This window comes from Xiphophorus maculatus, chromosome 9 (genome assembly GCF_002775205.1).
Source record: "Xiphophorus maculatus strain JP 163 A chromosome 9, X_maculatus-5.0-male, whole genome shotgun sequence".
Classification (NCBI taxonomy): Eukaryota; Metazoa; Chordata; class Actinopteri; order Cyprinodontiformes; family Poeciliidae; genus Xiphophorus; species Xiphophorus maculatus.
The window spans coordinates 13,678,059-13,700,352 of NC_036451.1; the positions used below are offsets into that span (position 1 = coordinate 13,678,059).

At 37.4% G+C, this 22,294-nt stretch overlaps 3 protein-coding genes across 5 annotated transcripts; all 3 read right to left on the minus strand.

Moving 5' to 3' along the window:
- Positions 1–532: 532 nt before the first annotated feature.
- Positions 533–7,390, minus strand: LOC102221642 (chloride channel CLIC-like protein 1). 2 transcript variants are annotated; one of them, XM_023338899.1, is made up of 11 exons: positions 7,006–7,390; positions 6,801–6,908; positions 6,275–6,385; positions 5,690–5,911; positions 5,256–5,396; positions 5,069–5,168; positions 4,833–4,930; positions 4,138–4,284; positions 3,443–4,048; positions 3,294–3,344; positions 533–1,123 (listed from the first exon to the last, which is right to left on the minus strand). In XM_023338899.1, the coding sequence occupies exons 1-11, from the start codon at positions 7,144–7,146 to the stop codon at positions 1,022–1,024; spliced, it is 1,827 nt and encodes a 608-aa protein (XP_023194667.1). In that variant the 5' UTR covers positions 7,147–7,390; the 3' UTR covers positions 533–1,021. The 2 variants fall into 2 exon arrangements, with proteins under 2 accessions (XP_023194667.1, XP_023194668.1); XM_023338900.1 differs by lacking the exon at positions 3,294–3,344.
- Positions 7,391–9,512: 2,122 nt separating this feature from the next.
- On the minus strand, positions 9,513–13,869 carry LOC111609673. 2 transcript variants are annotated; one of them, XM_023339225.1, is made up of 9 exons: positions 13,769–13,869; positions 13,447–13,531; positions 13,315–13,368; positions 12,462–12,611; positions 12,267–12,366; positions 11,781–11,878; positions 11,472–11,618; positions 11,017–11,382; positions 9,513–10,627 (listed from the first exon to the last, which is right to left on the minus strand). In XM_023339225.1, exons 2-9 carry the CDS (start codon positions 13,519–13,521, stop codon positions 10,496–10,498), a joined length of 1,122 nt encoding a protein of 373 aa, XP_023194993.1. In that variant the 5' UTR covers positions 13,522–13,531; positions 13,769–13,869; the 3' UTR covers positions 9,513–10,495. The 2 variants fall into 2 exon arrangements, with proteins under 2 accessions (XP_023194993.1, XP_023194992.1); XM_023339224.1 differs by having other exon boundaries at positions 13,447–13,848.
- An 890-nt stretch (positions 13,870–14,759) lies between these two features.
- ftsj3 (FtsJ RNA methyltransferase homolog 3) lies at positions 14,760–22,128 on the minus strand. Its single transcript, XM_014469318.2, has 21 exons — positions 21,952–22,128; positions 21,717–21,822; positions 21,291–21,337; positions 21,126–21,205; positions 20,912–21,011; positions 20,636–20,830; positions 20,061–20,176; positions 19,784–19,888; positions 19,369–19,469; positions 18,884–18,970; positions 18,629–18,796; positions 18,398–18,533; positions 18,080–18,267; positions 17,439–17,553; positions 17,199–17,280; positions 16,511–16,667; positions 16,271–16,365; positions 15,995–16,097; positions 15,626–15,809; positions 15,416–15,510; positions 14,760–15,305 (listed from the first exon to the last, which is right to left on the minus strand). The coding sequence occupies exons 1-21, from the start codon at positions 22,016–22,018 to the stop codon at positions 15,056–15,058; spliced, it is 2,577 nt and encodes an 858-aa protein (XP_014324804.1). The 5' UTR covers positions 22,019–22,128; the 3' UTR covers positions 14,760–15,055.
- Between the last annotated feature and the right edge of the window lie 166 nt (positions 22,129–22,294).

Here is a 22,294-nt window from a genome sequence, read left to right on the forward strand (position 1 = left end):
TGTCTCTAGCTTGTTAAAAATATAGCCATGTGTTTTGATAAACTGAACATTAGGATTATTTTCAATAATAAATATTAGGTGTAGATTACAGATATATATATTTCTTCATCTTTTTAAATATCTTAAAAATTTCACTTTAAATTCAACCATATGTGTGGAAAACCAACCTCAAGGGGGCCAATATATTTGCCAAAGGTTACACCCAGAGTGAGGTAAACAATGTGAAATTCTGATCAACTATAAAAGTGAATAATTATTTTGGCTGTTTTAATACAGCCAAAATTTCAGATTCAATAACATTTTTTATATCGCTCTCAATAATTACATCCGTTCAATTATAAATACAGACTGTAGAAAATTATTTAATGTTTGTAAACTGTTGAGTCCATTTTCCACCACTTAGGTCTTTTTTAAGAATTTCAGTTTTTTATGTGCTGATTTTTTAAAATAAAACTCACCTTTCATTTCCCTCCACCTAGTTTTTATTAATCAAATTCTAATGCAAACATTTATTCTTTCTTCAAAATATTCAGCTTCATACTTTTAATCAGTAAAAGCAGCTTGGTACAATATCACCATTTGAGCCTTCAAATACAATACACATCCAAAAATATTAATTTTATTTGCATAAAGACATGGTTCATCAATTAAAAAAAAACATTTATTTGGAGGTTCAATTAAAAATTTAAGTCTGATATTAGCCTTAATTAAACTTTAGTGGCCTCATTCTTATCCACATGTAAAACTGTGATCAACAGCGCAGCTTTGAAATTCCCGTCATCCTGATGGTGTTGAAGAAAGGCTTCTGTGTAACTCAGTGCTTTACTCTTTTTACCTTAAAAGACAAAGTAAAACCATACAAAGAAACAAGAAGTCGTGCAACAAATGTGAGCACAAAGCAGAAAATGAACTACACGGCTGAATAAATATCTACAGTTCAACATTTAAAAGCCATTTGCTCTAAGACCAAATAGCACCAGTCACTGACGGGTAAAAAACTTGCTGTTTTGATCAACAGTATTCATTCTGCTGCTGGATTCGTCTCCTGAACAGGAACTCCAACCGTCTCTATTCCTGTCAGTGATATCGAGTGGTTCTGTTCTTCTCCTGAGGCTCCTGGGTCCTGCAGGGACAAGATTGACATTTAAGTTTTACACGCAGCTTGTGTATACATTGGCCCAATGGAGACGCTTTTTCTGCTGCAAATAGATGCCACTACTTGTCTTTGGATTCTGGTATTCTAGAATTGGAAAACACATCGCTAACTCCATCATCCCCCAATGCTGGGATACCTCAAGGGTGTGTGATCAGTCCACCGCCATTTATGCTGTTACCATGTTAACTTTCATTTTAATGAAATTTAATGACATAGTCATTAAATTTGCTTGTGATATTATAGTAGTTTAAATTAATCTATCATTCCCATAAAACAACCAAAGGGAGAAAGTCAAAAAGCTAGAGGGCTGGTGCAGACAACAACAAACTCTCCCATGATTCATTCAAAATGTTGAAATTAGCTCTGATTGATGTAGCCACATCACAAAAGTTGCACCATTTTGTTCGCACCGAGGCATGATATAACGTCAGGCCTTATAACATCAAACTATTTCGCACACAGCTCCGTGTGATGTGTTGTGTGATTGGTCAAAGATTTGTGCCCATGTTTAATGCAGAAATGCGCTTGGACAGCAATGCTAATATTTGCTTCAAGTAGTCCACTTCTACTATCTGTTTTGATTCTTTTGAGGAGTGTTTATCTGACACAGCAAGGAAGTATGTTTACATGTGCAATTTTTCAATAACTACAAAGACTGTCATGTGGGTAAAACTCCTGGATGGAAACTGCAATGCTGTTGTCAAAGGATGCGGCTGTCTGAAAAAACAATGTGGCACTTTCTTTGTGACTAGCTTGTGAAAGCAAAACGGCAGATGCAGAGAGGAAAAGGGGGAACTCTGAGCATGACGTACACTGAAGATGGAGGGGTGTCACTTAGGTGGTTTGTGCTGTTGCACGAAAGTTGTGTGGAAATACAAATTTCATGCAACCATTTGACTGTGTCGACTGCTCAGCTTTTGGAAGAAATATAGGAGTGCTTATGATGCTCAGTGAGGATAAAATACGCAAGATAATATCGGACTACTGGAGCTAACGATCGGCTTACCAGCAGCACACTTTCAGTAGGAAGAGTGAATAAGCCTCTAAAAGTTTACATCTCTGATGACCTCGTGTGGTGGAACAACAGCACTGCAATATTGAACCAACCAAGAGGCCTTTTGAGAAAACTAAAAACAAACAACACTATGAACCAGCATCCTCCCTCCAGATGAAATATGCCAGACAAGAAGCACATGTACAGGATAATGAAGGAGCTTTCAGCGAACACCTGGTAGCTGAATTGATATCCAAGGTTTCCCCCCGAAAACTTGCTAAGCCTGGTGGTTGGTTGCTAGGGCAGTTATTCATCGAGCGTCTGGTCGGTTTTTTTTTAGTTAAAAAATTTTTTCAAGTTGTCAGGAAATTTTAAAATATCACTTGATAATCATGTGTTATTGAAAGACGGGAAGATTACCTGAACACCAACTATAAAGTTGTAAAAAACGCAAACATTTAAAAAAAAAAAACTTGAATAAATAAACAATGCTTAGCCTGGTGGGGGCACAAGTAAAGCCTGGTGGCCCACCAGACTTATAATACATGGGGGAAACCCTGGATATCAGATCACATATCCAGCAATTGCTGTGTTGACGTATACACAAAAAAGCCATGTATTTGTAATTTAGAGTCTTTTAAAAATAGTTTGATTGATGGTTGATCATAAGCACCAAGTATTTTCTATCAAATATTAATATTGCTGTTATTGCTGGTAACCTTTATTTGTCAATATTGTTTTTATTAGTAAATATATTTCAGTATTTCAACACAATGAAAAAATGACCACACCACTGACATTAAATCTCTTCTTCAGTGAAACGTATAACAATCCTGCACTGCATCACTATTGCATGAAATAAACACAATATGACCAACTCCCCTCCCAAAACACTATACAAACGTCAATAATATAGAAATAAATATTGGTCACTAATATCAAACTTTTATTACGTATCGGACCGATACTGATATGTTAAAAATGACCAACACCAGCTGATCTTAATCCTAATGTGGACATGCATTTAAAAATAAATCTAAAAATTGATGTCTAAGCACATTCACAAACACGTCATAACATTTAGCAAGCAGAAACAATGATTTTAAAGAAACAAAAAAAACTTCCAAAAACCCAGATCTTTACCAGTTTATGTTGCAGGTTATTATTCAGCCTCCTGTTTGTGCCAGCATGGCACTGCAGCGGTGAAACAAAATTCACACGTGAAAGGACACTTAAAAACTATGATAACCTTCTAATCTGAACTAGTTTGATGCAAATTAAAAACAACTCACCTGGACATCAGTCTGTATGTCTGCTGGTTGGGGTGGCTCTATTGTAACGTCTCTTCTGAGTTCTTCTTTAGAACCGTTCTGCTTTGTTTGTATCTGTTTCTTCTTTGCTTGTGATGAATTTGAATCAGTTTGTTGATTTTTTGGTTGGTCTTTTTTAGCAGCAGCATTTTCTTTTTCTACCTCCTCCCGGGTCTCCTGCTGGTCTTCAGACCCCGCGTTAGCATTAGTGTTCTCCACTTCAAGGCTTTCCTCATGCTGCTCACCATCTAGTTCATCCTCGCTGAACCGAGGGTCTGCAGCTTTTAGAGTCTCCACACCGACTGGTGCTCTTTCCTCCTTGACCCTGTTGGGTCGTCTGCGGTGAATGTTGTTCCTGTCCGACCTCGCGTCATTACCTTGCTGCCGTGGGATGGGCTGTTGAGCAATTGCAAGTGGAGGTGCATGAGCAGGTGCGTCTCCACCAGCCAGGTAGTCAAGGTTCTCAATCCTGGGAGGAGGCCGCTGGTTATGCTCCAGCCCTGCAGGAGGTGGATCCCTTCGAGGGCGGCGAAAAGGCGCCATGATGCCATGCTGAAAGGCTGCGTGCACACTTCCATACATGACCACCTGGACGGGAGTCAAACATACCCGTCAAGAGATCCATTGCCTTTACTGTTCACCTTATCTTATTACTAAGTGTGATGATGTGTACTTACCAAAATACAAAGCCCAATAGTTAAGAGGACTGGGATCTGCAGGGTAACTGGAAGATCTTTGAGGAGTTCCCTGAGGAACTCACTGATTCCCTGCCCAAAATGCTTCAGCGGCTCTGTGATGAAGGTTGTGATGGTGACTGAAATAGCCTAAAAAATAAAGTATTTAAGGATTAAACATTATAATAACGCAAGTTACATAGCATGTGAAAGTTGATGTTTAACAAGTGAAACAACAACAGAAAAAACATTTTAAGATGAAAATAACTTTCAATTAGTAGCTGGATAAAAGTGTTCAAAGTCAGACATCTGTCTGCAATTAACTCAAAGCAGGAATACGAAAACACGATTTAGCTAAGAATATATTTAACATTCACCAACATTATTGCATGTTTTTGTTTTCTACTATTATTGAACACTATTTTTTCCTTGTCTGGTATTAAGCTTTTTAGGTGATTTCAAACATTTAAGTGAGACAAAAAAAGAAATCTGTCAGGGAAGGAATACGTTTCAACAGCACAACACATGTAAAGACTTGCTGCACAGGTTCTACGGTTCGTGTCATGATTTTGCTAATGTGAATAACCTTGCAGCATGAGGAAGCTTTTACATAAAACTAGGCAAATCCTTTCAGCGTTTTAACAGGTCTGTTTACCCCCTCTGCAAACATTAACACATTCATCAACATGAAGGCCTACCTTGGTTGGAGGCACCAGCAGGAGGGGGTTAACCATGAGGACTTCATAGTATTTTTTGCAGGGGTCATCTTGCAGAGTCCAGGTGGTTCTGAACCACTCTGTAGAATAATAATATAATAATTCTTGCAACAGTTAAAAGTGCATTTCTTTTACTGAACTGGGCAAATATTATAAGTTGAACCAACTGATCCGACTTTCAGGACATCAAATATGTGTGATCATGCTTGATGGCTTACCTTTTAGATTATCCCTCCAGTCAATTTTCTTCACTCCGGTGCATTTTTCATTGACGTTTTCCATCCGTACTATGTCGTTCTGGTGCTTAGCGAAAGCAGTCTGAATAAGTAAGAAAAGCACATCATTTCAAAGCTCTGAATGGCAGTTAAATAAAACAGCAAGACATCTGAAAGAGCTCATTTTTACCTGGTACAGATAGAACCAGTTCCAGATAATACTGACAAAGAAGCAAACAGCAAACATCCTCCTGAACTGGACTAACCAGGAGACAGCTGACCACAGCTGGGTGCATATTATGGTTGATATAATGAGAACAAGTATCATGATCTGGAACACAGGGAAAAAAATAAGAGTTAACATAAATAACTTAACACCTAAAGCTTATAGAAGATACTTAGAAGGTTTTAGCCAGCCTAGCTATTATTATTTAACACTACACTTGGTTAAAACCTCAGTTACAATATAGAAATGTACTTTTATTGCTGGTTAATGTTTGTTAAGAAAAGGTACAAAAAAATCATCTGACTGCAAGCTTGACCTTTGACTTACTTACGAGATATACAAGGCCAGCTGACCTGTAACCTACTAAAGATACTGTACATGCAAAATAAAATCAATACCTTTAATACTGTATCCAGCTCCACACCAAAGGTGTCTTCAAAACGCCACTTCCAAGCTTCATAATCATGTTGTTTAAAGTCCACCAAAATCTGACTGAGTGCATTGTCCAGAGCTCCTGTTCTCCATCGATCCTCGCCCTCCAGAAGTGACTGAATTTCAGTCATGGCTTGTTTGGACAGCTTGATTTTGGCATCATAGAAGACATCCGACGAGTCAGTTGGCTGATGAGATTAAAAAAGTAAAGACAGAAAATTGCTTGTTTTTGTTTGGTTTAGTGTGTGAATAAGCTTTTTGGGTTCATTCATACAAAAAACACCAAAAGCTACTGTACAGGAAACTGAAGCTAAATGTAACTAAAAATCTTCTGATTTCACATTTTTATCCAATTTTCTGAACGTTTAAAATATTTTTTAACTTCTTAACATAAAAATCTCACTAAAACTGTTCATATGTCATTTATTTTGATTTATTTTTTCTTCTTGTATTAAACAACCTGAACGTTGTGAAGCACATTATTATGGTATCCAGTTAAAACGGATACCATAATAATGATTTATAACGTCTTGTATTAAATCAGGACCCACCACACCGAGTCTTTGTATCCCCTTCAACAGCCTGCTGAGGAACCGTTTGAACACTGGGTTGCAGGTAGGTTGTTGTGACATGAGGGCCATCGCCTTCTTCTGGTCCTCAATCTAAAGAAAAGTAAAACTACATTTTATACAGATGACTTTCTGTACAATTATATAAACATTACTGTTTTTTGGCCTGTGCGAGGAAGCTGGAGTACCCAGAGAGAACCCACACATGCACAGGAAGAATAATGTCAACTCCATGAATAAATCAGGATTCAATCCCAGGACCTTCTTGCAAGGCAACAATTTTAAGATTACTGTTTACAAAATAAAATGGTTTACAATTTTTATTCATGTGTTTACTCATTCAAAAAATACATGAAAGGTCGTTTGGTATTTAATTCTTTAATATTTGGTATTATGCTTCTTTACACATTTCTGAATCCAGCATACCATCTTTAGTGTCTGCTGCTGTGAGGCTGAAGGGAAGTGAACATTTTACAATAACATTTAAGTGACTTTTGTGAGCGCTGACCTGTCTCTGCAGATCCTCCACCTGGTGACTACAGGCTGTCAGCTCAGCCTGGTTCTGGTCCTGGACGTACTCTCTTCTTTTGGTGGCCACATTGGTAAAGGTTGTTGGCTGGGAAGTAACACACCCACAGGCTGAATACGGCACCAGAACCAGAGACATCACCATATTTTTCATAACACTCAACGAGTTTGTGTATTAAACCAACCTCGGGAGGTTTCTTCATCGTTTTGGTGCTGGAATCGTAGTTGAGCATGTCGTAAGGATCGAGCCAGTCGTCGTCTGCCTCCTGACACCGAGCAGGCAGTGACAGGTAGCACAGCAGCAGTAAAAACAGCATTTTGTCCATATGTGCAGAGGACCAACTAAACAGCAGCTCCAGCCCACCTGAAGACGAGCTAAAGCAATTATGTCGAGGATACAGCTACAACGACAAACAGTCTATCGAGACACCGACTTTTGTTCATGTCTTCACTTAAAAACATTACTGCGTTACCGAAAGTAAAAGTTACCGCCACATAAACGATTCAAGCAGCACAACAGCAGGGAGTAGGAGACATCCGTTTTCGGCTACTTTATAAAATCCGGAAGCAGTTTAAGGGATAGTGAAAGGGATTGTGGGAAATGCAGTTTGTCATAAAAAAGATTTGAAACGGATGTCTCTCAAAAAAGTGGAAATAAGAAGCCACTGATTGCTTTCTCAGATGTGTTTTTAAAATGTGAAGTCAATGGACAAACCATTAAAATGCTTTAATTGGTTATATAGTTTATGCAATTATGGCTCTTAGAGTACATCGAAAACTACAAGGAAGTAAATACCTTTTAGCGATATCGGATTAGCTCCACCCTCTGCTTTGGACAGGGCCCGGCCAAGCCTCTATGGGGCCCTAAGCGAAATTTGGTTGAGGGGCCCTCTATTTCTGCTAACAATGTGGACCAGCTGGAATCAACAGTTAGAATATTAGATCATTCGCACACCTGCTATAAACTTATTGCATCTCTGATAGTGCTGTTTACATTATATCCTATGCATATATAATATAGAATACATTTATTAGCCAGTGGATTTCTAGGTGCCAATTTCCTTAATTTTGAGGAATTGTGATTGGCTGATATTTAATTGGCCGATACTTACATGTGAAGCCCATCTTATTCACTGATCTTATTTTTTGTCAGCAAAGGTTTAAAAATCAGTCTCTGTCCTCTTCTGCTTTGCAGTGAGAGGTTTGACTGACAGACCGGCCCACCAGGTCATATCTGAATGTTTACAATCATGACATTCTATGATTAAATTAATTTCTCTTAAGTGTAACTCCAATAGCTAAAGATTTAATTTGCACCAGGTGAGTTTTTCTCCACTGAGAATGTGGACTAGTACTGGTGCCGGGTTGATTCTGAGCCTTCAAATAATTTTATCAGAAGTTTCGCATACCTTATAAAATTGATGTAAGAAATATTGTTTGTTTTACCCACATAAATGATCAGCAGCAAAACAACATATCCCCAACTACAGTTTAGAACAGCTCATTGTTATATTGATGCACCAGCCATGTAACCTGATGGAAAACTATTTGCTACACAATGTCAAAAATTGAGAAGTTTTAATTATTCTTATCAAACGTTATCAAACACGCCATTTTGAAGCTAAAAAACCTCAGAAATATACAGAACCAACCATGAGAATCAACTCATTTAAAACTCAGCTTCACACAAAGACCCTAGCATAAATGTTTGGCTGTTGAACTGAACCGTTCAAGGTAGCTATAAAGCTAATTTTCTATTAGCAGCTTCACAAATCTTTTTTACAAACATTACATTACCAAGACATATTAAAACATATCTTTATCTTGGCTTTTTTCTAATCTTCCTCTTTCTTTTCTCCCTCCCTGAAGGATAAGTCCCTTTTTGAGACATTGATTTGGTTTGCCATCTTATCTTCTACGGGAGCTTTGGACCCTTGGATGAGCACCACACATTGCACAGCAGCTCAAATTACCTACCACGGCCACCAGGGGCCCCCAAGAGCAATTTTTTGCCCTACACATACATCATCAAATATATATTATTGTAAAAACAAATCATTTTATGATAAAATTGTGTGTTTTTGTTATTATAATGACATAGAAATTGTTACAAAAAATAAAATAAAAAATCAGCACCACTGAGGGTGCCCCTTGGTGGCCCTAAGCGGCTGCTTAGTTTGCTTATGCCTTGGGCCGGCTCTGGCTGTGTACATTTTCACAATATGAAACTAAAGATTTAGATTTATTTTTTTAAATCAACCTTGAATTTGGCTGAATTAGATTATTTCTGAAGAAATAGTAACAATGACAAAAGTTATAAAAAGAAGAATTGGAAAGCAAATATTTTATAGAGCCCCAAACAACTCAACCTCAATTTAAACCATTAAGATTACACCCTCATCTCCTCTTTTTATATACTGAGCAGCTCCAAGAGATAAGAATCATGTAAGTACACAGTGTAATTTAAACAAATAATTAAAAGTAGTTTAAGTTGTTAACATTTTAGGTAGTGTCTTAAAAGTCATATACAATAAAGTTTAAAAACAGGAAAAATAACGCAGTACCAGGGTTTATATAAAATTGCTCTTCCTGCTCAAGTACTGAGCTCATTGTGTTTGATGTAGAGTGACACTAAAAAGGATATATTCCAATCAAGAATGAGAAGCTTGAACCAAATTATTAAATTCAGTGATTTATTTTACACAATTTCTATACATGGCAATGCTTTGCTGAGGTAGAAGCATAACTTAAGCTTTAATTACTACCACAATAACTCCAGTTAATTAACAAAACCCTCAAAACTGTACTAAATACTAATACTAATAATACTAAATAATACTAAAGTATTACATGGGCTAAAATAACAATAATGCAGAATTTCACATTTCAGGTCTATTTCAGCAGAAGAAGACCAAGATTGCTCTAGATACACTGTAATAAAACGTCTGTCAACCATAGCTGAAAAGCCTCACCAATTTCTGAATTTTGCCTGATGATGAACAGCAAAACAAACTTCCAGGCAACCAGATAATTCTGGTTGTTTTAGTACGGACAAAAATACACATTCAAAGTCATTTTTCACAGAAAAATATTTTCATCTCGTTGTATAAATGTCCACTTCTTAAAGAAAACAAAATCACAGAGAACCAGTGAACCACAAACAACACTAAAATGTAAAATCTAGCTGAATCACTGATTAACATCCTCAGCATAAAGTATTTTTTTTAAATCTTTGTAAAATAACATTTGTAACTTTCTAACTCTCTTTATAGTCCTAAATGTCTACCATGTAAGTGTTTCTGGATGTATGAGTTGTGCAATAAATGAGTGTTATAGACTCATTACTCACAACAAAAAATACATTATTTTCTCTTAAAAATAAAAATACTGAGATTAATTTATTTTGATTATTTAAACATTTTTTGTTTATTGCTCAATTGTTTCTTCAAAAGTCTTTTCTTGTAAATGTAATACAGCTAGTAGTAATCACAGAGGTAACATTAAGTCTTGTGAATCGGGGAACATTTTCCTTTGTATCTAAAGAAAAATAAAACATTCTTGATAAAAGAGCAAGGTGTCTTTATGCACCTAAATTCAACTTATCACAGAGGAGCCACTTTACTGTTCGCAAGACGATTCTACTATCAAAATATGAGTCAAGCAGTTAAATGGAGATCATTTCTGAACAACAAACTTTGCTTTGGAGTCTAATCCACTAGGATTTGTCTCCTCAACAGAAGTCGGTAGCTTAAAAGAGTTTCTTAGAGACATGGAGGACGTGTCGTCTTCCTTGAAGTCTTCTTTGTCCTGCAGAAATGGGTTTACAATTGGTTACAATAAAACAACTCCAAATTTATAATAAAAAACAAAAAGCACCTTATGTTAAATTTATAAAAGAAAACAAGATCATTTATGAATTATTTTCTCAATTACACATTATAAATGGTTATTAAAAAAATAGATGCATCAGTCGATCATTTATGAATTATTTTCTCAATTACACATTATAAATGGTTATTAAAAAAATAGATGCATCAGTCAATCAGTCAGAGATCAAAATTGGTTAATCTTTCAATAATCTCCGGTCAGCAAATGGCATATCAAATGTGGAATTTTGTTTCCAACCCCCCATGTTTCTTAAATTAGATAAAACTAAGAACTTTGATATGGTTTTATAAATTTTCAAAAGAACCAACCTCCAGATTAGCCTGTGAAGGATTCACGTTGACTGGGCATAAGCTGTCTGGTTCATCAGTGTTGGCAGCAGACTTCTCAGGTGTCTTCTGCTGGTTTGTGAACCTTGAACTAACAGAGAGATTCTCAATCGCCTCAACATTTTCTTTGTTTTTTCTAAGTTGAGGTTCGACACAGCCCAGTGTCTCTGCAGTGATGCTACTTCCCACATTATCGACAAGACTTTTATCAACAGCTTGGTCACAATCCTGGTCAGACGCAGACACCCGATCACCATCCTTCACTCCTGAAGGAAGATCTTGCAGATTATTCATTGGTGTCTTGGTGTAGTGTTGCGAGCCAGGCTCTACACTTTGATTCATGAACCACTGTGTATCAATAAAGCACAAATATTAGTGACGTGATCATATATCCAGAGCTGTGTATTTGTGTTCATGAAACCTTGGCTTCTCATTACCAAAATGATGAGCATGATGATCATGAAGACTGGAAACTGAAGGGTAACTGGCAGATATTTTAGGATTGCTCGATGAAGCTCACTTATACCCTCCCCAAAGTGTCTTAGTGGGTCTTTCATTAAAATCCAGAAGGTAAATTCTACTACCTAAACAAAAAAATAATGTTGAGAACAAATAAACATAACTATCCAATTAGAGACAGAACTATTCCAAAACAGACAACTAGCAGGACAAAGTCATAGCTGTAAGAATGGATCTTACTGTCTTTTTTTCAGAACAGACACACAAAGACACACCAGGTGACCCACCTTGGTTAGACGTACAAGACGGAGGGGATTGGTTCTAAAAAAAGCATAGTAATCTTCACAGGGGTCGTCATGGAGAGGCCTGCTGGTTCTGAACCACTCTGCAGATTAGCATGAAAATGGTTTAATTAGCCTGACCAAAAACGATCTTACACAACTTTAAATCACATCATCTACACCATTTAAATACTATGTAATCGAAAACAGGTTTTCCTTTCAAACCTGACTTATATCACAAAATCTCCTCCCACTAAAGTTTTGGAAGATACAACATTTACGGTAATACAAAAACATTTTCAGGGTTTGCTGCATTTCACCTGTGAACCACCTGATTTACCATTTCCAACATGAATTTACCATTTACAGAGAGGATGGATTCAAAGATATAGAAACTCTATAACACTCAATAATCTTTTAAACAAGTGAAGACAACAAATCAATATAACTTAATTAGTTTGCATTGCTATGCATTCATAAGTGCAATCCTACCTTTCAAGCCATCGGTCCAATCCATTTCTTGTATTCCTTTACATTCTTCATTGAGGTTTACAGTTTCTCTGATGATGTTTTGATGCTCAAAGAAGGCAACCTAAACAAACATTGAAAGCATTTAACGGTTAAATATTGTAAATATTGTATGACAGCCAAACACAAAGCTAGAGAACCAAAGGTGCTCTGGATTACCTGGTACAGACATAACCAACTCCAAGGAATACTGACAAGGAAGTAAACGATCAGCACCATGATGAATTTCAAGGTCCAAACGATTAGAGAACCAGAAAACGTCTTCTGGATGCAGGTGATGGCTAACAGTATCAAAACAAGCATCCCGATCTGGAAAAAGAGGGCGGCAATAGCAGGTAAACGAGATGGGGAACATTTATTCTTTAAGACATGAAAAAGACAAATGACAACAACTTTAGTTAAATTTGGACTTCAAAGTGGTGTTTTTAAAAACTACGCTTAGTAAATAAACAAAACTCTTCAAATACATTTTAAACAATGTTTTATGTGTAGTTCTTTTAGTAATCCCTAAATTCACTTACAGTTTCCACTTCTTTTAATGTAAAATAAAAATGTGAAAGCAGGATTGCACATTTATGTTTGCTTTATCCATCTCACCTTCAACTCTTATTAACTTCCCTGTCCCTTATAAGGAAAAGCATCCCTGCTCTTCTGCTTCCAGATGATGGACTGAGCAGCGCTCCATGTGATAGTCAAAATGTGGGATATAGCTTCCTCAAGTTATTCCTCACCTGGCTGCTGTCCCACATTTGATTGATGAATAAAGGCAACTACTGCAAAAACATTTTAACTATCCACGCAGTAAGACCTCAAACCAAGATTATGACCCAGGACTTTCATGATGCAAGGCAACCGTCACATCACCTGCCCTACCATGCAGCCCTCAAACATTTTTGATGTCAAACATTTTAATGTTGATGAGGTGTGTATACCCCAACAGATTTTAGATCACAATTATTTATTTTGAGCATTTTAAACAGTGTTTCTGCATGCACCCTGTTGAAGCACTAACCTGTCTCTGCAGATCCTCCACATGTTGACTACTGGAACTGCACTGTGGCTCAGTCTAAATACAGAGAAAAATGAACGCTGGGACTCATTTTTAAATAAAAAAAATGCTGTATAAAAATAGATATAAACTGACCGTTATCGTCTTTCGCATAGTTTTGGCAACTGAATCATAGTTGAGCATGTCATAAGGGTCTAGCCACTCGACCATCTCTACACGCCTGGAAAAATAGCAGCAATAAAAGCTGGCTGATAATGCAAAAATCCAGTTTTCACAACATAAGACTTTCAGCCAACCTAAAATAAAATGGATGGCATTAATGTGGCGGACTTCACAGCGTCTCTAACCCTACAAGTATCAACCGAAAGTGAAAGCACGGTCGACAAACTTATTTATGGAAAAAAACAGAGCGGCGTCCAGAAAATGTGGTGAGGAGAGACGAACGGTAAAAACTCACAGTGAAATATCGAGATTTAATGGCGTCTAAGATATTGTTGTCGAAATGCCCGGTGTACTACGTAAATGGGCTGCAGGAGTTTGAGGAGGAGCGGTCCGATAAAGATTCCTATGAGCTCCGCCTTCTTGTAAATGATCTCTATCAACATTGTTTATGATAAACACTCCCAAATACTTCATTGGTTTGTATGACCCTTTAAAATATAAAGTGCTCAAAATAAGTGAGAAGATAAAAACAAAAGGCTAATGTTTGTACAGTACATTTTACTGTTATTTTTTCCAAATACAATAAAATAAAATAGAGCAGATGTAGCCTATAGTATTTCATTTTTTCCATATAACTGGAAAGTGATTTTTGCTAGTTTCACATAAAAAGTACAAAAACTTAAAAGACATCACCGTGTCACCTGTTGAGGGTTGTTAATTGTTGTAAACTTTGTGCCTGTGGTGCTAATATAAATATCATCATATATCATCGAACACAAATGTATGTAATCACTACCTGTGGCGACTATCTGCAATATTTTATAGCAAAAAATAGTTTCATGATCAGTTGAAAACTGAAAACTGCATTTTGCATTTAATCTGATTATCTACCTTGAATTAAAGTTTGTTCAATGATTTGAAACATGGGTCCCCAAAGTCTGTCCTCTAGGTCCGGCATCCTGCATGTTTTTGTTATCGCCCTAGTTTAATGCACCTGGATCCAATGATGGCTGGTTAGAAGGCCTAAGAAGAAAACTGACATGCTGAAAAGGTTGTTGGTTCCACCAGGGAGAGAACTAAAACATGCAGGACGCCGGCCCTCAAGGACTGACTTTGGGGACCCTTACGTGTGACAAAAAAGTAAAAACTGAAGAATTCTGTTAGTGATTGTTGTTTTTACAGCATTGCAAATGTCATACTTTTCCAAACCTTTAAAGACCTCAGACCTACAGATCTGTCTAAACCAAATATAAAACAAAACGTGAAAATAAAAACAAGCATATACCAACTAGTCTGAGTAAGACATTTATTGTCAAATTGTAAATATTTACAAAACATCATGAATGCATTTACTGTAATTAGGATAAACTGCAGTTCATCTGCTGGGAGGAAAAGCATCTTTAAAAAAGATGTACAACTAACATCAGCTTAAACACCACCAGAACAGGTCAAAAGTCTCCAAGGCTTAAATACTCTTTCAGTCATATTTACCTGAAAACAGTATTTAAAAATAAACTCCAGTTCACGTGTTCGTCACAGAGAAGCCTGATGCGTATGTGTCAAAGAGAAGGAGAAAGTTCATTTATTTTCCTCTCTTCCCTTTACCACCTTTAGGCTGTCGTCCTTTTCCTTTTCCTCCTCTGCCTCCTTTTCCTTTCCCTCGTTGTTCTTTCCTCTGCACCCCCCGCATGTCCTTCTTCATGCGTCCGTCCACCACTTTGAAGAGTCCCTTCACTCCACGAGGCCGACTCACCTTCTTACCAACTCCTTTTTTGGCTACCAAGTATGTTACTTCTCTTTTTTCCTTTTTCACGCCTGCTTTTTTGTAGATACTGACAGAATACGGAAAAAAAAACTTGATTAGTATATATATATATTTTTTTTAAGTTAGCATCAACCAGTAAACAACTACAGCTCCAGTCTCATAGTTGTCAAAACAAACCTCTTCAGCTGAGCCATCTTCTCTCTTTCAGAAATGTCGGCAGTGTTGACGACAGCCTCGGCCTTCTTCTTGGCTTGCTCCATCTTCTTCAGCATCTAGATGAATCCAACAGAAACTAGACTTAATCTCTGTCCATTCTCTAAATTATAATGATTTCAATCCTTCTGTATATCCCCAATCTGACCTAGTTTCACAGCGTTTTTCTCTTACCCTTCTCTTCTTCCTGGCCTTCGCTTCAGCCACCCGCTTGATTGGCCGGGCATTGATCTCTTTCCATTTCTGTTTGTATTCCTCCACCATCTCCTTGGTGACAGGCATCGGTCGTGTCCTGTGTTTGCGTTCATCATCCAGGAACCACTCCGGTACTTCCCATGGCTCGTCAGAGTTGGCAAACCTGCAAAGCAGAAACAATCAGCCCCTCTGTACAGACTCAAAATTCATTAAACCCAACTGTGTAGTTCATATTGTGTCTAATGCATCAAGAAACAGCAATAAGAATAATAATAATAGTTTTGTGTATTCTCTGCTGGAAGAGGTATGCACATTTATGAAGTATGACTTCCAAAAGCAGACATTTACCTGTGGAAAGAGAAGTCTACCAGATCTCTGGCTTTCTTCTTGGATGTAGCGATCTCACAGCCGAGGGACAGACCCTCTGCGTCCAGGATACGGGCCTTTTTACCTGAAAACCAAAAGAAACATTTTTAATACAAAGTTCAACAACTATTAAACAAATTCTGCAGTAGGAGAAACCTAAGGTTTCAGCATTTGACTTCTTGTGTCCTGGTCAGATAAAATGCTCTTTCCCCCACAAAGCTTACATTTCTCTGTTCTCATGGAGGCTTTTATACTCACTGGTGCTTTCAACAGGAACGACCTGGAAGTTGTCATCTTCAGCCCCTCCTGCTGCCCCTCCGGATCCCATGGCTTGCTTCATTTTTGTAATCTCACTGAAACAAAATAAGTGAGACTCGCATATCAGTGGACGTTGTGGCTGCAGCAGCAGTGCTCAACTATTTAAGCTTAAAATTTTCTTCCATTAACTCTGTACATTTTGGAGGAAATACAACCCAGTCAGAGAAAATCAAGTTTTACTTTTCATCATCGCTGCTGTCGTCCGAGTCGCTTTCCTCTGCTGCTTCCTGTGACGGTTCTGGAGTTTCCACCTCTGCAGGAGCAACTTCCTCTTTTTCTTCCTCGTCTTCTACTTTATCTTCACTCTCTTCTTCAGCTTTCCTCTTTCTCCCTCTCCCTACAAAACCAAAAAAACTGATTCAACAGATTTACAGAGCTGTAAAATAGTAACCCGTTACATTTTTTTTCTGTATGTTGTCACAGCAGTTTCACTTTAATAGAAAAAGATAACCTGAATAAACACAAACTGTTGTACTTCAGACTAATGTGGCCCCATGTGAAAAAACAGATATAAAAGCTGTTTTTAGCCATTACTAGTAATGAGTCTTTTACATCACTAGTAAAATTTTACTACTAGTAAAATTGTATCAATTCCACCACTTAAAAAGGTTTTTGAACAGGAATCACTAGTTTACAGATGCAATATTGGAGATTAAACAACACAGTCAAGTTGAGTTGAAAAGTTAATATTGGTGCTAAAGTTAGTAAAGCAAATAAATGTAACGACAGTTTGAAGACTGAAACAACTCAAGCTATTTTCATAGGGAAATGTGGCCAAAAAGCAAAAACAAAAGAAATCTGCAAACATTCTTCATGGTATTTTAAATGAGACATTCTGAGATATGAAAGATTGGAGACGGTTGTTTACCTGACTGTTTGGTTTGGAGCCACTCTGTCTGTTTGAGTTCATTCTCTGCATCACCTTCCAGGTCAATTTCTGAAAAGATGCCCTGAAGAAGGAACGAAAACAAAGATAAAAACCGAGATATGATTGAGTGTGAAATAGGCTTAAACAACCAATCAAAGGAATGTGATTTGAAGTGAAATACAGAAGGAGCACTTAAACTTACAGAAGTTGAATTAGGAAAAAATGCATGCATGGACTAACCTTGCTGAACCACATGTTTGTTTCTCGCTCCAACTTTTCATTCTTTCCTTCCAGTTCTACCAGCAAGCCACCATCCTGTTCCTCTTCCTCCTCAGCTTCCTTAGTAAACTTCACTCTGAGTAATAACATTAGGAATGGTGATTATTTTCTATCAAAACCAAACTATGTTTTAAAAACATGTCTCAGACATGGCAAAAATGTATGTATTCCATATTTTTCCTTAATACTTTGTATTAATCTAAATAATAAAAATAATAAAAAATTTATGACATATTTGTCTCAGCAGCATCAGGAATAACTGTTGCTTGTCTGTTTTAAACAAGCATCATCTGATTTTTCTTTGAGATATTTCTTTTGAAGGCTGTTAACACAAAAAATGTTAAGACAAAACAGATTTACATAACAAGATGGGAGGTTTTCTAGAAACCAGAGTGAGGAGCTTACTCATCAATTTCCTTTATAATTTTAGGCTAATAATTTGTTATTAGACTGTGTTTCATTCAGTGAAGGATAAGTAACTTTACTTGTTTATTAATCTAAATTGAAGCTGAAAATATGAGATTTCTTCATTTCTGGTTGTGTCTCCCCTGAAGCCAAGGGATTACTGTAACGTCTTCTTGTAAGATAAAACCATCACTTACTTCTTCGGCGCTTTTTTTTCCAGCTCTTTTTGTTTCTGTTGCACTTCTTCTAAATCCTCTTCATCCAAATCAGATGCCAGGGAAATTTCATCCACATCTTCGTCCTGATCTGAAAGGTAGATGTCATCGTCTCCGTCTCCCAGATTACCCGCAGCCTCCATGTCCCCTTTGGAGATATCAGTCAGCACCTGAAGGAAGAATATCAAAAAAGTTTTAAATTCAACTAGAAAAACATGATCACACTTCCATGTGGAAATGAGAACAAGAGCTGATAATTATACTGGCTCATTATTGTTCTTAATTGTGTTTGATCATAACCTGCTGCTTCTTGAGAGAAGATAAGGAAAACAAGGATGAGTCGGTGGTGCTGGCGATGGAGACACCTGGCAGGTCCATCTTCAGCTCCACTCTCTCCCTCTGCTTCCTCCTCTCCTTCAGCAGCTTCCTCTTCTTCCTGATGAAGCACCAAAGCTCAAGATATACACACACATCATAGCAATAAAGCAAAACATACTGAGGTTAAGCTGCACCTGAAACGTAAAAACTAACCGTTTGAGCTCAGCCACTTCCTGAGCTTTTAGGTCAGCCAGTTTTCTCTCCATTTCATCTTCCTCATCATCATCATCTTTTTCCTTGTTCTCGTCAACTTTTTCTTTCTTTTTCTTCTTTACACCAGATTCATCTTCTGAGTTGATGCCCTCCTCATCTGAAGTTAAACTACAAACAAGGCAGAGTTTTTATAAATGCCCTGTGACATTTCATTAAAACTTCATTTTGTGGTTTTAACAGAGTAAACGTGTTTACCTGATCTCCTGGTCAAGTTGCTTGGCCTCTTCCTTCAGTCTCTTTGCTAGATATCGTCTAAGTTTTGCTCTCCAACTCAGCAGCAAACTTAATGAGGGCAGAGGAGGAAAAAACAACACCTATGTAAGCGTGCAGTAATGACACATCTTGAAATCAACGGCTTCAATGCAAAAGCAGAGCAAAATTAAGCTGCATTATTTCATTATGTATTTTAATAGAAGAAGTATGCATGTGTAGCTAGCTAAAATTAATGTGAAGAAGTGCAATAAGCACCAAAACTTGGCTGTGTCTTGGTCTGAGTTATTTTAGACACTTATGTGTTTTACTTTGGTCCCATTCTTTAATTGTAAATACTCATGTTCTTTTTTAAAATGTATTCTAAAGTTTCTTGATATGTATGCAAAGAACTAAAAAGTGTTAATCTTAATTTTAACTTCAATAGTTGAATCAAAATCACTCAATAAAGACAAAATAAAATGACCCACCGGAGTTCTTTGCGCCCCAGGACTTTGATATCCCGACAGCACTCCTTTATTTCATTGCTGGTGGCAGAGTGAGATTCCAAGAGTGGATTGTCAAATGTGATCTGAAAGAACGGAAGAAGAGTTAAAATGATATCCTAACTTAAATTTCAAATTTCTACTGATCAGCAACATACAAGAGTAAAAATGTTTGGAAACATGACATGTTTCTATCCCTGACCAGAAAGGGAAATAATCAATAATTTATAAATTTTGCGAACTTTTTAAAACTGTTTTGACATTTTGTTTATAAAAAAAAAAGCAATATGCCAAATAATGAGTAAATTTCAGCTGTGTTTGCTTAAAATGATTCTTCCACAGAAGAACTAAAAAAGGAACAGGTTTGTTTATAGGTTGAAGGTAATAGTAACAATCTTACCTCGCTGGCTTTTGCCAGAAAGTCGACAGGGTTTTCGGCCTTTAGAAAAGACGTCACTGTAAAACTGTGGTACAGCGTCAAATCACCATCAGTGTATCCCTCCGCCTAGAACGCACACAGCTGCTTGGTCAATGGCAGGTCAAATATCTGGGATCTTTGCTTCCCAGTACATTTCTAACACAACATCTCATCTACATCAACATCAGGATAATTTTTTATTGTTCCATGTACATATTTACACACATGAAGCTGATATAAAGAGGTGAATTGTGCTTGCCTTTGGCTTCTTCTCAGCGACGAGCTCCTTCACAGTTTTGGCCTGCACCTCCACCTCTTTGAAGGCATGCTTGGGGTCAAAGAATTTACTGTCGATTTTGTCTGGGGCGACGTAACCTATTCAACACAACAAGAGCTTGTTTTAGATATGCAGAAATGCTTTTACACACAAAGTTATCCACAAAATGAAAAATAATTTTAAAAATTGAACTTTAAATTATTTAATGTTAGCACGTCAATGTTTAAATTGGTTTTTTTTTATCTCAGGGTAGAAGGAAATTTAATTACAGGCATTCACACCTGTTAGCAATTAACCTTGCTAATATCAACAAAAAATGAGTTTTTCAATTGAGAAAAACACTGGACACCGTTTATAATTAATGTTTCCCTTCTGATCTGAAAAAATTTCTGAGATGTTTCTTATAACCATCGACTAGTTGTTTTTTTCATTTCCTCCATTTATAGATTTCGTCAGAATGGCTGAAAAGGCTGTCAAGGTAAGTCCTAACCTTTCAAATAACTAAATATATTAAAATAAGAACACATGTTTCAGTCACATCTGTAGCTGTCACCTACCTTGACAGACAACAAAGATTTCTGCCGACTCGTTCCTGGATGCTTGAGGCTTAGTGGCCTGCACCTTCTTGAAGAACTGCTGGAAGATCCACAGCAGCGGCTGATAGTCTTTGGAGCGGAAAACCTTTGTGATGAAAGTGCCGCCTTTGGTCAGAAACTCACAGGCCAGCTTCAGAGCCATGAGGGTCAGGTGAGCTGAGGAGGAAAAGGAGAGATTTTTAAATCTAGTTCAAAAGCAGAAATGAACAATTTAATCAACGTTTTTGTTTATCTTACCCTGGGAAAAGGCATCGTGCTGCCAGTTGGTTCCCACATTTGGGGCTCCATCATTTAACACCACATCTGCTTTCCAAGTTTGAAGCTCCTTACGGAGAGCCTGATCGGGAAATAGAAAACATCTCAAACAAACAAACTCCACTCTCTAACACTGTAGCACAGTTTTAAAGTGAATTCATTGTTTAGTAGAAAAAGAACTGAGTGGCATTCACACCTGTTTGCACTTATCAGTCGTGATGTCTTCTTGCAGTGTCACCACGTTGGGAATGGGCTTAATGGGGACCAAATCGACACCTGACAGGAACACAGACAATTTTAGTTGTCATACCAAGCACACAGATAATTTAATTCAATATCTGTGTTTTAACACTATACTCACCAATGATGAGACTTGAAACAGGCATAAACTTTGATGCTACCTGCAACCTGGAAAAGACATTTCCAATCATAATTAGATTATTCAGCAATCTTTATTTTATTAAATGCAAATGTATGCCATTATTTAGAAGGTTTCTGTACAAAAGTCCAACAGTATTCATTTCAAGCTTACACTTAACATCATTGAAAGGTCATGTGATGACTTTAAAATTATTTGTTTCGACATACAACTCTAGAGAAATTCTACTCAAATGCCTAAATTTTGTACTTTGCTCTCTTAAATCACAAAATCTTTGCGTTGCCAGGGATCGTTCTGGCTAGTCAAATGCAGATAATTATCTTTCCTTTATTCAGACAGCTCAGTCGTGTTTCACACTCTGTCTGAAGATATTGTAATGTTAGAGATAAAAGTAGTCAGGCTGCTCACCATCCTCCAGGAGCAGCGCACAAATCCACCAGAGCCCTCGCTTTCTGCAGAAACTGGAACTTACGGTTCAACTGGATGAGTTTGAAGGAAGACCGAGACCGATAACCTGAAGACAACGAAAAACGAACCTTATGTAACAATAAAATCTTCTAAAATCTAAAGCTTAACCAAGAGCTAATGCTAACACAGACCAACGAGTCTCTGCCTCTGGTGTTTTCTACTAACATTACGGTACCTGTTTCTTTCGCAAGATGGTAGAATTTGTCTTTCCTCGTCTTTCCTACTTTTAATTTCTTCCCCATCTTTATCCTGGTTTGTTAAAACTGGACTCCGGTGCTGAAAAGTCACAACTGTCCCAAACTCATGAAAACAACACGTGTGAGTGTTCCTGCGCAGATGTTTAACGTCACGCTCTCTTCTTCTTCTGGTGTTTCCCTGTCGTTCAGAGAAGATGGCACCACCTGCTGTCAGCTTTGTATAATGCAACCCAACTTCTATAAAAAGCGCTTCTGGTTGAGTTACTGTTCTTACTGTTTCTGTACTTATGCCAAATAGTTGACTACATTCCGTGGTGGGAT